General features: G+C 36.6%; 1 protein-coding gene across 1 annotated transcript in view; it reads left to right on the top strand.

Moving 5' to 3' along the window:
* The window catches only part of OBSCN (obscurin, cytoskeletal calmodulin and titin-interacting RhoGEF), a 4979884-nt gene that overhangs the window by 2994559 nt on the left and 1971219 nt on the right, over nucleotides 1–14106 (top strand). The window contains exon 44 of the mRNA XM_044066040.1: nucleotides 9480–9746. Coding sequence (XP_043921975.1) covers nucleotides 9480–9746 — 267 coding nt within the window. The remainder of the gene's footprint in view (nucleotides 1–9479; nucleotides 9747–14106) is intronic.

Below are 14106 nucleotides of genomic sequence, written 5' to 3'. Positions count from 1 at the left end.
ATAATTAAAATAATATCAGTAGTAGCTCTGAAGTGTTATGTCTCTTATCAGCTTATACAAATTCTTAAATTCACGGGTATCTAAAAAAATCAAGCTAAACAATCATTAGGACTGGAGTAGTTGGCCACCTACCTCAGTTTAAAGTAAAATGAGTGACTGGCTGTCTCTGTCTGATCACAAATGGATTTTGAAGTACTGGTGGTCTGGAGGAAATAAAATTAGCTAGCTAGCTGGCTAGCTCTGTTTGGATGAAAGAACGCTCACGTGAAAAGAAGAAAAAAAGCAAACAACACAAGTTGTGTTTCAGCAATGGTAGCACGTAAGTACTGTGCAAGCTAGACTGCTGATTTGTTTCTTGCTCTCTTTTTTTTGGGAAGAGAGCGAGAACCAATCAGTAGCCATCCAGCTGCCCACGTCACATACGTGACTGCGGATGTGGCATTCCGATCCCCTTCCACCTCACTGTGCGGTTAAACTGCAAAGACTTCTGGGCATCACACTGATGCCTTTTTTCCTTAATCTGGACTGTTTTTACAACAGTCCAGATGCAGATTTATACTCAGAAAGTAAGAAAAGAAAAGAAAAAAAAAAAAAACGGAACTCGCTGCGGAGTTCGAGTTCCAGGACTTGGCGAATAGCGAGTCATTTGGACTGTCTTACAACACTGTAAATACTTAAATAATTTTAATTAGAAATATTTCGTTTTTATTTTTAAACATGATAATTTCTTTCTTCCACAGCTGGTGGCATGAGCCAACACTGGTCTCTTTCCACGTATCCTTAGCTGCCACAACAGAATACTTTTTAATCCATACTCATTCATTTTATTGTCCCCCCATAAATATGGGTATTGCTGAACCAATTCTTGTGTGGGTATATAGATTATAGCCATTGCCTTTGTTTTATCTTCATTAATTTGTATCCTGAAAAGACTTGAAACTGTCTCAAAGTGATCCACAGCAATGAAATGTCCTTTTCTGATTTTATCAGGTATAAAATAATATCATCTGCAAATAAAGTCAGCTTTTCTTGACTATCATACCAGTCATATCCTTGAATTTCTTTGTCCCTTATTTTCTTTTCCAGTGGTTCTAACACAGACAACCAAGGGGGAGAGGACACCCCTGCCTGGTTCCACTGCTCAAACAGAAATTATCAGAGAGGAACCCACCCACTTTAATTTTCGCCTCCGATCCCTCATGTATCCTTCTAATAAACCTTATCATTTTATCAGGGAATGCAAATGCTTCCATTGCTTTGCTCATAAAATCCCAGCTTACTCTGTTGAATGTTTTCTCTGCATCAAGACCCACCAACAACTGTGATATTTTCTTATATTCTGCTTCCCTCTGGATCATCATTATTTTATTAATGTTGTCAAATGTTTGAATCCCTTCCGCAAAACCACACTGATACATATCTATCAAATTTGGCATCACCTTTGCCATTCTTTTAGCCATTATAGACATAAACACTTTATAATAATATTTTAGAATTGAAATGGCCCAATATGAACCTGGATCTGATGGGTCTTTACCATCTTTTGGTGACAGTCACCACCACTTTCTTCCAGGTTGTTGGTGCTTTACCTTCTTTTAAAATGCTGTTTAACAAAACCTTACAGATCTTTATCAGTTTAAAGAAAACCTTACAGATCTTTATCAGTTTTTCCCTCTTAGCTTCCAAACTTCCACAGGAATACCATTTATTCCTGGGGACTTTTCTGTAGATTGGTTATACATCATCATTATCACATCTCTTCCTATCCTAGTTGTTAGTATTTGAGACTTATCTACCTCTAACCTTGACATATTTATTTATTTTATAAACATTTCCATTTGTACCTTTTTATGATTTCCATATTTTTCTGCTTTATACATATTTTCATACAATTTCTGAAATATTTCTAGTACATCTATAGGATCTCTGGTTATCTTCCTTGTTATAAGCTCCGTAAGGTTGAGGACAAACTTTTCTACTTTTTGTTGAGTGAGTTGCTGTGCTGAAAGTTTTTGTGATCTGGAGTTATTATCAAAAAAAAAAAAAGTTGCTTAACAGCAGTCTTTCTAAACTCATATTATTCAGGTAAGCCTTTATTTTCTATTTAGCATTTTGCACCTGCTCCTCTTATTGTTCTCCGATATTCTCCCTATTTTGTAATACTTTAACCATTTTGTCTGCACTACTAAATAATTTTTGTTGCTTCTTAAGCATATCTCCTTTTCTTTTATTTCCCCCTTATTTTTAAACTCCACTTTAATTTTATCTCACTCCCTAGCTATATTTTTAGAAGAAATTTCAATATTCCCCCATAACTCCTGAATAATTTCTACTACCCATTCCTTTAATTCCCCTCTAACAGATAGATGGAAAAGCACCAGTGTCTCATTTTTATTTTGTTACCCTTCATTTTTATTTTAGTTATTATTGGCAAGTGATCTGAAATAATTATTAGATGCATATTAAAACTTTCAATTAAATACACATATTCCTGTGAAATATAAGTTCAGTATAGCCTAGTCTGGCTTAGCCTAGTTTTTGTACCTTGGGAAATAATATGTAAATTCACTCCAAACACCTACTACTAAATTCACATATTTCATGCCGAATATTATATTTCTTTAAAAATCTACCATTTTTATTATATTTTCCTTTCTAGACCCCAGATACATCTTCACTGAAGAAAATCAAATTCCAGTCCCCTCTTATAAGCAATATTCCCTGCTGAACGCTGATTATTTCTCCCAGAATTTTCATTAACTCCATTATAGCAGTTTTAGGTGGAATATAATTACATTGCATTGTAATCCTCCTCCCTTGCCAGTAGCCCCTTAGTAGTACAACTTTACCATTATTATCATTGTTTGCCTTTCTTGCAATTACTAATTAATTATTATTAATTTCATGCAAAACTTTTTTGACCTCAAACCTGTCCCAACTAACACCATAAGAACAATGCTGAAAAAACTGAAACCTTCTTCCTTAGCAGCTGACCAACTCCCCAACGAGTACCTCAAACTTTCAGTTGATGCCATAGCTCTGCCCATCTCCATTCTAGTAAATAGGTCTATGGCAGAACAACATGTCCCAAAATTATGGAAAAGTTCCTACATTACCTCCTGCATAAAGGAGGAACATCAACAGAATTAAACAATTACAGACCCATAGCCATCCTTTCCCCGTGTCAAAATTCTGGAAAAATGTATCCACACTCAATTACTACAATACCCGTTATCTCACAACCTTATCTCTCCTGCCCAACATGGTTTCAGACCAAAACATAGCACCACCACAGCCCTAATTAAATTCTCTAGCACCATCAACCAGCTGAGAAATTCAAACCAGCAAGTAGCAAAAATCTTCTTAGACATGTTAAAAGCGTTTGACACGGTCTCCCATCAGAAATGCGTTAGTACTCTTGCCTCACTAAACCTATCAAAGACTTCCCTCTCCTGGTTCTTAAGCTATCTTTCTGACAGACAACAAACAGTAGGATGGAAATCCGAACTCTCACCACTTCTGTCTGTCTTGGTTGGAGTTCCCCAAGGGTCCATATTAGGACCTCTTCTTTTCACCATCTTCTCTAATGATCTAGCCTCATCCACAACATACGCTAAAGTACTTTAGTATGCAGATGCTTCAACTTTAATCTGCTTAGCAGATACCTTACCAGACCTCCAAATAGTAGCCCAAAAAGATTTTAATAATATAGAAACATATCTAAGTAAATCACAACTAATGCTCAACCCCAAAAAAACACACTTAATGCTATTACCAGTAGCAAACAATCACCGACCACCCCTCCTTTCACTATTCTCTCAGCAAACAACACAGTCATCCAACCAGTTGAGCATACAAAACTCATTGGAGTGACAATTGACAACAAACTCAGATTTGATCAACACATATCCACCACAATTAAGAACGTTCACATCAAACTTGGCTCACTGTACTGAAGCAAACCATTCCTCATTGATAATACCAGACTAGCCATATCCAGAACCGTCCTCCTCTCTACACTCCTATATGCTTTCCCCCTCTTTACCAACTTAAAATCAGACTTAACCAAATTGGAAACTTGCTACAACCATTGTATTGCTCTTCCTAAATTAAATTGGCTCAAGCTACCTAACCCTCTTCATCTCTACCAACTTAAATTCACACACAATGTCATCTTCCATCCTGACAGTTCTCCATCCCTCAAGGAACTTGTTGTTCCCTACTCATGCCTACAAAGTCTAAGATATGCAGACAGAAACTTTCTCAACAGTAAACAAAGCTAACAGCACTCACGGTGAAGCCCTATTTTCAAATCATATAGCCAAATTATGGAAATCTCTACCCACACCCTCCAAAACACAACTGAACCTACCAGTTTTAAACAACTACTATTTGAACATCTATCCAAGAACTGGCATTGCTCCTGTGCCAAACCTGACTGACAAGGTATATATAACTCTCTCAACACACTGTCTACTCCTTATCTCATTTTCTGCCTCTCCTCAGTGTTCGTTACTACTCAAAAATAAATATATATGTATATGTATGTATATGTGTGTGTGTGTGTGTGTATATATATATATATATATATATATATATATATATAAAGGAAATGTCATTTGGTCATAAGTAGAAGATATGTATTCTGCATCTTACTGTATGTACACTGCTGTACTAATTATTGTATATTGCTTGTATTTCTGTGGAGTTTTTCTCCCCGGGCCTCCACTGAAAATGGGCTTCTGGCCCAGTCGAACTTTCCTGGTAAATAAATAAATAAATAAATAAATAAATAAATAATATAAGTACTCCCCTTTTCCTTTACACGAGATATTCCACCAAATAACCATCCTGAAATCCTTTCTTTATCAAAATCACATGCTCAGTTCTTTCCAAATGTGTCTCCTGTAGCATACCTATTTGCACAGTGCGTTTTTAATATAGTTCACTACTCTTTATTTTTTGTATATATCTGTGAGACCATTTACATTTTTAGATAACATCAAAAGTGTCATTATGTTAAGAAGTTATTATTTCTGCCTGTTATGTGTAACAGTTTTTTTTAAATGCCTAGTTTCAGCTTTTGTGTTACATGCATACAGTAATGTTTGGCAGGTTGATCTTTTATGTAATTTTTTCTTGTCATATCCATTTGAACCTATGTTACATCTTACAAACTTTTTGTTATAATGATAACCCTTAAACTAAACATAAATACACAGCCATAACACCCCTAAAACCTAGTGACTTAATACTAACACACAAAACTATGTACACCTTCAAATATTGACATTTAACCTGCCTACTAGGAACAATTTTCCCAGACTTATAGCCACACTGATAGACGTAGATTAACCTATAAGGAAGGTTATCCATGTTAAGATGCATGGTACAGTCTGTGTTTCTACTTCCACTAAATGCTGACTGTTTTTGTCTTATCTTTATTCCTCTCCCAGATTAGAAAAACACTTGAATGCTTTCAGAAAAGATTAACTCCTAGACATTGAAAGAAATAAGTATTCTGTTTTTATTGCTCTTTATCGTATTGTCTCCATGGAGATATGAGAACCAGATACACAGTTGCCTCTACTAGAACCACACATTTATTTGCTAGAGGAAAATGCTGTATTATATTTGGTGTTCTTTTTTATTTTTTATTTATTTGCTTCCCCTTACAACTTCTTATTAGATCAAGGCAAGGACCTTATTCTGGTCATTCACCTTTGCAAGAGTACGAAAAAGCACATCAGTTTTTCTTTTATCATGCTGTTTTGATCAGACTTTTCTTCTTAAATGTTTTAATGCTATTAACTTCCCCAACACCTTTACATTCCACTTTAAATGCAAATAGGTCTGTAGTTCTTTGTGTCAGTAATTTCTTTCTTTCCATTTATCAATCAGAGGACAATGATATTCCCTTTTTTCCAACCTTGAAGTTGACCTTGTGGATACTTTTGTTGTTTACTATGACATTAATTAGGATAAGCTTCAGTTGGAATTTCCTTAATTGATGATTAAGTATTCCATCTCAATCATGAGATTTAGGTGTTTGTATTTCACTCTTCCCTTTTGGAATTTAATGTTATTGAGTTATTAGCTGTGTAGTTCATGGCACCTTTAATTTTTCATTTTCTACTCTTGTAGTAGCTGTGTAGTGCCTTCCTTTGATCAGTGTATCAGCATGGTGTAATGTGCTATATATCTTTGTGTACTGAGAAGTGTGCCTTTTGTTGCCTTGCTTTTTGTTTTGCTGTTGCTGCTCAGTCACATTTTTTCTAGCAATTGTATGCAATATATAGTTGTACTCACCTTTCTCCCCACCAAGTGTATTTGTCCTTCCAAAGTCTGCTGTAACACAATAGTATTTTTATGTTCCCACTTAGTTTACTACTCATCCTGGATAATTTATGTTTTTTTTTTAATTTGTACTCAAATTAGATGTGCACAAGTTGCTTAAACAAATGTGTCCACAACAGCAGGCACAAGCTCATTAACAGTTCATCTCCATTCAGCTTTTAACTTGATGAATATGCTTCAGTGTCAGCAGAAATTCACCAAATATTGTGCAGGTATTCCTTGTGAATATTTTTATAGCTAGTAGTAGCAGATCAAGCTGTATTTAGTTAAAGGTTATTTTCAGTTTTTCTCACATTGTTCCTGAGCTAACTTAATTTGCTGCCATTGTGTGCATAGAAAGCTGAACTGCAGAATATTCAAAATTTAGTGCACGTTTACTTCAGTTGCTAAATACACCAACATGCTTGCTGGAGCATTACAGATTGCAGACTTACACTTTAGGCCAGTAGATCTTTTGCCGTGACATATTAGAAACATTGAGGAAATGCACTTTGTATATCAGAGCTGCCCTTTAATATCTACCAAAATGGAAACATAAAAGCAAAAAATATAATGCAAGCAATGTTATGTAAATCACTGGTTTGTACAGCATATTTGTTCCACAGCACAGTAGCACAGCAGGTAGTATTGTTACCTCACAGCAAGAAATACTATGGTTCAGTTCTCAGCTGGCATACCTTCTTTGCAAAATCTGCATATCATTCTTGTGTTCGTGCTGGTTTTCCCTGGGTGTTGTGGTTTCTTCCCACATTCTAAAGACATGTAGTAGGTGAACAGACCACTCTAAATTGGACATAGATGCAAGTGTGTATGTGTGTGTGTGTGTGTGTGTGTGTGTGTGTGTGTGTGTGTGTGTGCGTGTGTGTGTGTGTGTGTGTGTGTGTGTGTGTGTGTGTGTGTGTGTGTGTGTGTGTGTGTGTGTCTGTGCGAGTGCACATGCATATGTGTGGTTTGGAAAAATAACTGCATCAGGGCTAGCCACCCGGTGGTATGAACATTGGCTCTAGATGACTGTCACTGCTAAGGTAAAATCCTGACCCTGTTGTATTGCACAACACTGCTACCAATATGTGATGGCCACTAATATGTGTCGTCCCCACGCTGGGCCAGTAATCAAGGAGCCTGAATCCTCACCAGTGACAGTGGAGAGGGACGTGCACTTGGAATACAAATGGATACACTCAGTATTTCCAGATGCAGACCTTTATGCATCAAATACAATTTCCCTTAAGAGCACACAGGGAGCACACTCATCCCGGGATCTTGATGTCTCTGTATCTGACTCCCTCCAGGTCAATAAGACTCCCTACAGGTACAGCTGTAAGATTAGGTCCTGAGTGTCCAGGCCAAGTTCTCCCTGTCTGTAAACCCAGGGCTTTGTGTCCCTGCCCCAAGTAGCTGACACACACAAATGCGCGCGCGCACACACACACACACACACACACACACACACACACACACACACACACACACACACACACTCTTTAAGATTTAATTTTTACATACCTGGGAAAGGCTGGCACAGATGACCCGCTCCACCAGCTTTGCCCAGACTGTAAGGTAGATTCACTGCCACCAGTCAGTTACTATAAGGCTTTTACAAGGGGTGTCCAATTATACTGTGTAATATTAATACTAATACAATTGGTAGTAGTAAACCAAGATGGCTAGGCCTTCTGGAGTGGCCCACACAATGTCACCAAATAAATATAAGCACTGTCAAAGGTTAAGTACTTTCTGCAAGGATTAGCCACAATAAAAGTTTTAAATATATTTAATAATAAATAACAAAAGAGCATGAAAGTACTGAATATATATTCACAGTAAACCACATACTTCAGATTACAGGAAATGTTGAAAAGAACATTGATGGACAGACTCAGGCAAATAAAGGAAAACAGTATCTAAACTAAGCTTCACTAAATTCCTGACTGAATCTTAGAGAAGTAATGGTCCCTAGTTATGTTACTTACTACTGCAAGGCAAGCTGCTATGGGTAAGCAATCTTTCTAGTCAGGCTTCCCAGACAGAATACTCAATACTCTGAGATTTCTGTTTGCAACATCTAAAATATAATTTCCAAGAGGACTGGCAGACTGACCTCATCTGGTCACCTGACTCTAGGTTTTCACAGTATTCCCCTTTGAAGCTGAGACAGGAAGTTAGCACAAACAGATACGAAACACATCCAGATGTTTATGACAATGGCTGGGGCCTCCCCTCTTTCCATTGAGCTAATGGACAAAGGTTGTTCCCCAGGCCCGGCAACCCTGGTCCTATTCAGCACTGTGGGGTGCCTTTTAATGGCTTAACCGCTCATTTACATTTCTCTTATTTTTCTTAAAGTTAACGTCTGCTGTGCTAGTATCCTCTGTTGAAGTATATACATTTAATTCAGCTACAAAAATACATGTACATTTCTCTTCCATTTCAGCAGGGTGCACTGTTGATACATTTTAACACAAGCAAAGCTCGCAAATACATTTTCATCACAAGCATCCGTACAAAATCATATTGATATACAAATGACATACAGTTCTAATACATTTGTAGCACAAGCATCTTGTATAAATCAGTTTGATATCCAAGGGACATATCATTCTTTACAAAACTCCAGCTGGCTATGCTGGCACTTGCCCATATCATCACACCTGTGTGCAAAAAAATGTGAAAAAGGGATTGTAGATAGATGGATTGCAATGAATCAGTTTGTAATGTTTTCTACAGGGGCATGTCTGTGTTTGTATAATTAGTTTGCCTTTCTTGGACTACAGATGATGTGCTAATAAGTCCTGATTATGACTTGAGTAATAATGTAACTTCTTAACAGTATATATTACAATGTGTATTGTTCATTTAGTGAAAAGTAATTAAATTGCTGTTTGTGTACATTGTTGTTAAAAAACATCTTGCTAAGGTGCCTGTGATAACTTATTAGGCTAACCAACCCTGTTTGAGTATGCACATTTTGCAAGAGTGTTAAAAATGGCAAAAAGGCATAGGGGCAAAACCATCATAGTGCTGCTGTTGTATTCCATTGGGGAACATAATGTCCTGTTTTATAGCCTTGAAGGCATATGGGTCATCTTTGCTATGTTTTATCAGCGCATTTCCTTTTACAGCTTTGCCAGTGCATTTCAAGCGGAAATTACAAAATGAGGAAGTTATAGAGGGTGACACAGTGACTCTGAACTGTGAACTTACAAAATCCAGCCCATCTATAGTGTGGAAAAAGGATGGCCTCTCTCTCCATGCAAGTGATAAGTACGAAATGAAACAGGTGGGCACAGTGAGTGAGCTGCTGATCCATAAAGCAGAACCAGGAGACAGTGGAAGTTATACTTGTGATACCGGAGATGAACAATCCATTGCTCAGCTAACAGTAAAAGGTAAGATTTCCAAATTTTGCAGAAACTGTCCAGTACTCTGCTGGATGAGGTAGTCTATATTAATTTTAATTTAATGTAGTGGTGACAGTAATACTTCAACTGTATTTTTATGGATCAAGATGAAGTTTTGAAATACTACTGTATCTTTTCTTATAATCCAATTCTCTGGATCCAGTTGAAAGCAACCAAAGATATGTATGGGATTTTGCATTAAAATGTGCATAAATTAAAAGTGTTTCCTTTATCCAGTGTGAGAGCCTGTATTATACATTTTGATGTGATACGTACCTGGATCCATTATTTGCATCACAAATCCATAAGTCTTTCTCGCCTTAAGCATTTTGATGTGATACATACTTGGATTAACTAGTTGCATCACTAATCTGTACATTTTTGTATACCAGTTACTTAACATTAGAAGTTGTGCCAGCATTCGTATGCCTTTGCTGAGGACGGTTATTTCATTTTTTTTTGTCAGGATGGTTAATGATCTGCAGGATGCAAACTGTAGCTAAATAATTAATAGTTTAGTCAAACTACTTGCATTTACTTATGTTGCAGAAGTCACATACATGCTGCATACAACACACAGTAAATAATCAGAAATATAAATGTGATTCTCACTTTATCACTGTCCAACATATTTTACCATACACTTAATTTATGTAAATTATGTTTTTTTATTGTGGATCAGATGAAGACATCCTGTGATTTACTTCTTTGATTGTGCATGTTAGTTCCATCACAGATATATATTTGAAGTGTGTGTTTATTGTATTGTTACCATTTAGATTTACATACTCATTAATATATGCATGTATGTATGTATTTATATGTATGTGTGTGTGTATATATATATATATATATATATATATATATATATATATATATATATATATATGTCAATGTGCTCTTCACAAAAGCCATGTCAGTAAGCTGACATCATATTCAGAACCATAGACAGAAGCAGTGGTACTTTACAATAAATTTCTTGGTAGATACTTCACAGGACCTTTGTCATGGTATTCAGCACAGTTGTATAATTTTGTCTGGATTTAGTTCTGCAAGTATCATGTGACTACACAGGGAAAGTTTGCATTTTCTTGGCTGATCATGACTGTCTACAGTATCTGAGAAGTCCGTTCTGCCAGTAGTCTGAACCAGAGGTGAACCCTCTGAAGCAGAGTCAGGGTGATTGATCCAGGAAGACACCTTCATTGAAGACTTACTTCCTGAAGGTACCAGAAGCTTGCATTACCTGAATAGCTCATTTATGGACTTTCAGTACTGTTAGCCTGTTCTTTCCTTGTCGCTATAAGTTTGAGATATATTTTGGGAATTTGATTTTCACCACTTGCAGGACTTTAAATTGCCCAGTGCCTACATTCCCCCAGGGTGCCTTAGCCCCTCCTTATTACCCATAGTTTTTGGTGTCTAAGGACCCCACTGCAGATGTCTTCAGACGCAAGTTGAAAGTGGTTGCAGAACTGGTGTTCATTTGCTTTAGGCTTAACCCTTCTTGTGTTCTTACTGAATAACTTTTGCTAGATTAAAATAAGGTCACTATAACATGTGAGTAAATGTTTTAATTTTGATAAAAACAAATGCACAGTAAAAAAAGATGATATTCATCTTTCTCACTGCTGCAGTAGCCTTTTAGCTATATAGCCAAGGAAACGAATGAATAAATGAAGTAAATTGTCAGGTTAGGCAGGAAAACCAGGTACTCCAGGGTAAACGTTGTAGAGTAAAAACATCCACTTTATTTACAATAGACTACGAAATACAGCAACCAACAAGGAAAGGTTTTAGCGCTTTCATCTCTAACTGAGACTTCATCTGATGATTAGATTGTGGATGTTTTTACTCTACAACGTTTACCCTGGAGTACCTGGTTTTCCTGCCTAACCTGACAATTTACTTCTTTTAGCTATATAGGTTATAGCGTGCCTAGGATACAACAACTGGCCAGCTTCAGAAGCTCTAGCTTCTTCTTACACTTTTACTCTGACTTTTTAAAACAAAGATGCTCATCCGTGATAGAATAAGTAAATAAAAATTTGTTAAACTAATGCGTGCTATGCCTCTTGAAGGAAAGAATCCTGAAAGACTCACCATGGAGATTATTTCATTGAACTATCCAGTTTTAAGATTTCTAGCTGGCTCAACACTTCAGACAATCTGAGGTGCGGGTGGAATAACAGAGACTACGCTACCAGAAGTGGATTCTTGGCACCTTTATCATGTACTGCTTTTGTAGGGGTGGATGCAGAAGCATTGCTGGTTCAGCCAGTGCCCTGGGAATGTTCTGTGAACCAGCACTCCACCACCCTATGCTCTTTAAGTGAAGAGCAAAAAAAAAAAAACACTTCACTGTAATAAGTTGATCGCTACATTGACAGTGATCAGCTTATTACAATTACAGTTACATCTCCCAACTCTTAAATAAAAAAACAGACTTTCCTTTTACTGGCACAGCAACCAGGCTGCACTGCCTATCTTCCTGCCAACCCCAACCATTCAGGTCCTGTTTTTGTGCCCTGCCCCCAGCCCTTTTTCAACACGTTTATGCAACAAAAAATACTTTATTGTTTTAAACTGTAGCAAACTGTTTGCTACAAATGTAACAAACAAACAATTGCTACATTTTATACCATGCTTGCATGGAGTACTGCAGAGCTCATGTTAAAGTTATAAAATTATACCATGCCTGCATGGACCACTATGGTGCTCATGTTTCACTTAAAAAAATCTTCTTCTATTTAAACTGTAGCAAATTGATTGCTATAAATGTCGGAGACAGTTGCTACAGTTTCTACCCTGCCTACACAGAGAGCTACAGCTCTCAAGTTTTAGTTAAAAAAAATAATTTTTTAAAACTGTAGCAAACAGTTTAGACCACATACTTAGAGAGCTACACCCCGAAGTTTGACCACAAATGCAATGCTGTTTTTTAAAAGCTGGTATTGCATTAAAGAGAGATTGAGATCACTTGATCACACCCCCAACACTCTGTACCACCCCACCCTAGCTGTGCTATTGTGTGGATGTCCACATTAATGTACTTGGTTTAAGTTATATGCAAGGATAGTTTTTTTTTTTCAGCATACAGGCTTGAAATTAAGGCAGAATTAAGAAAGGTCTGGAAAATGGTATGTTACTTACATCTTCAAAGTTATAGCTTGTTTTTTTTTCCATTAGCAAATGTTTTCAGTGGGAGGCAAGAAGTCTGTAGGTGCAGGCAGTTGGCCAGGAGAAGTCTGTACATTGTGTTATGAGTGAAGTTTACAAACCCTGTTTCTTGCATCTGTGGAGCTGTTTTTTTTTTTTTTTTCTTACTACTTTTACTTAGTGATGAGCTCTCTGTACTACCAAACAATTTTTAAATACCTTTATTAAGTTGTCACTTAAGACATAGGATCATATACATTAATTGGAACAATATTAACATTTTTTACATTCATATATTATATACTACATGTACATTTTTTAACAATTATTCACTCCAACATTAGATAAATTGCTCATTTCCTGCCTTCCCTTAAATCTCAGTCCTCCTACTGAGCATTATTCTGCATGAATTATTCCCACATATTCCATGTATGTATATTTAATTTGCTTCTTTCCTTTTCTTAAGATCCCACCACTAGTTCTTGTATAGCCTTTAAAGTAATCAATACTTCATTTGCAGTTGGATTAACTTTTGACTTCCATTTTCTAGTAATTTCTTTTTTGGCAGCTAATATAAGGCGTTACCAAGTAGAAGCAATTCAGATCATGTGTCGTAGCTCGAAAGAACAATTTCCTTGGTTGCAGCCATTTGTTCTTTTAACATTTCTGACAGAGTACTCTGAAGGGAATTTTTAAAAATCTGCCAACTCATTGCAGTCCCAAAAGGCATGCTCCCAGTTACCCCTGTCTTTTTCATCATACCTCCACATTTGCTGTCTACCTGAGAAAATATTCTATGAAGTTTACTTGGGATGTATATATACCTATGCAAACACTTCCAAACAAAACTCCTAAACTTTCTGGATTTAGTTGCCTACTTAGGAACCATACCATCCTGTCATTGTTCTTTTGTAAATTGCCTTTCCAGGCTCTATTCTCAATATTTTCTGCTTCTGACTGATTCTTATAGGTACCATGCAGTATTTTATATGCCCTATTATTTATCCTTTTTTACAGCAGTTTTTGTTCTAGACTTGACTAAAAAAAACTCTACCAGAGCTGGTCTTTCACTTAGCACTTCCTTAATCCTTTCTCTTTGCCTTTACTCTGCTGTCAATCCCTGATAGGAAGTGCAGTCTCTAATCCACATTCCAAACTTTTGTTTGGCTTATTCTCACTGTATTAAATT

This window comes from Protopterus annectens, chromosome 3.part0, assembly GCF_019279795.1.
Source record: "Protopterus annectens isolate FY-2018-M chromosome 3.part0, PAN1.0, whole genome shotgun sequence".
NCBI lineage: Eukaryota > Metazoa > Chordata > Ceratodontiformes > Protopteridae > Protopterus > Protopterus annectens.
Note: the sequence above shows the minus strand (reverse complement) of the source record. Positions and strands in the feature narration are given on the sequence as shown.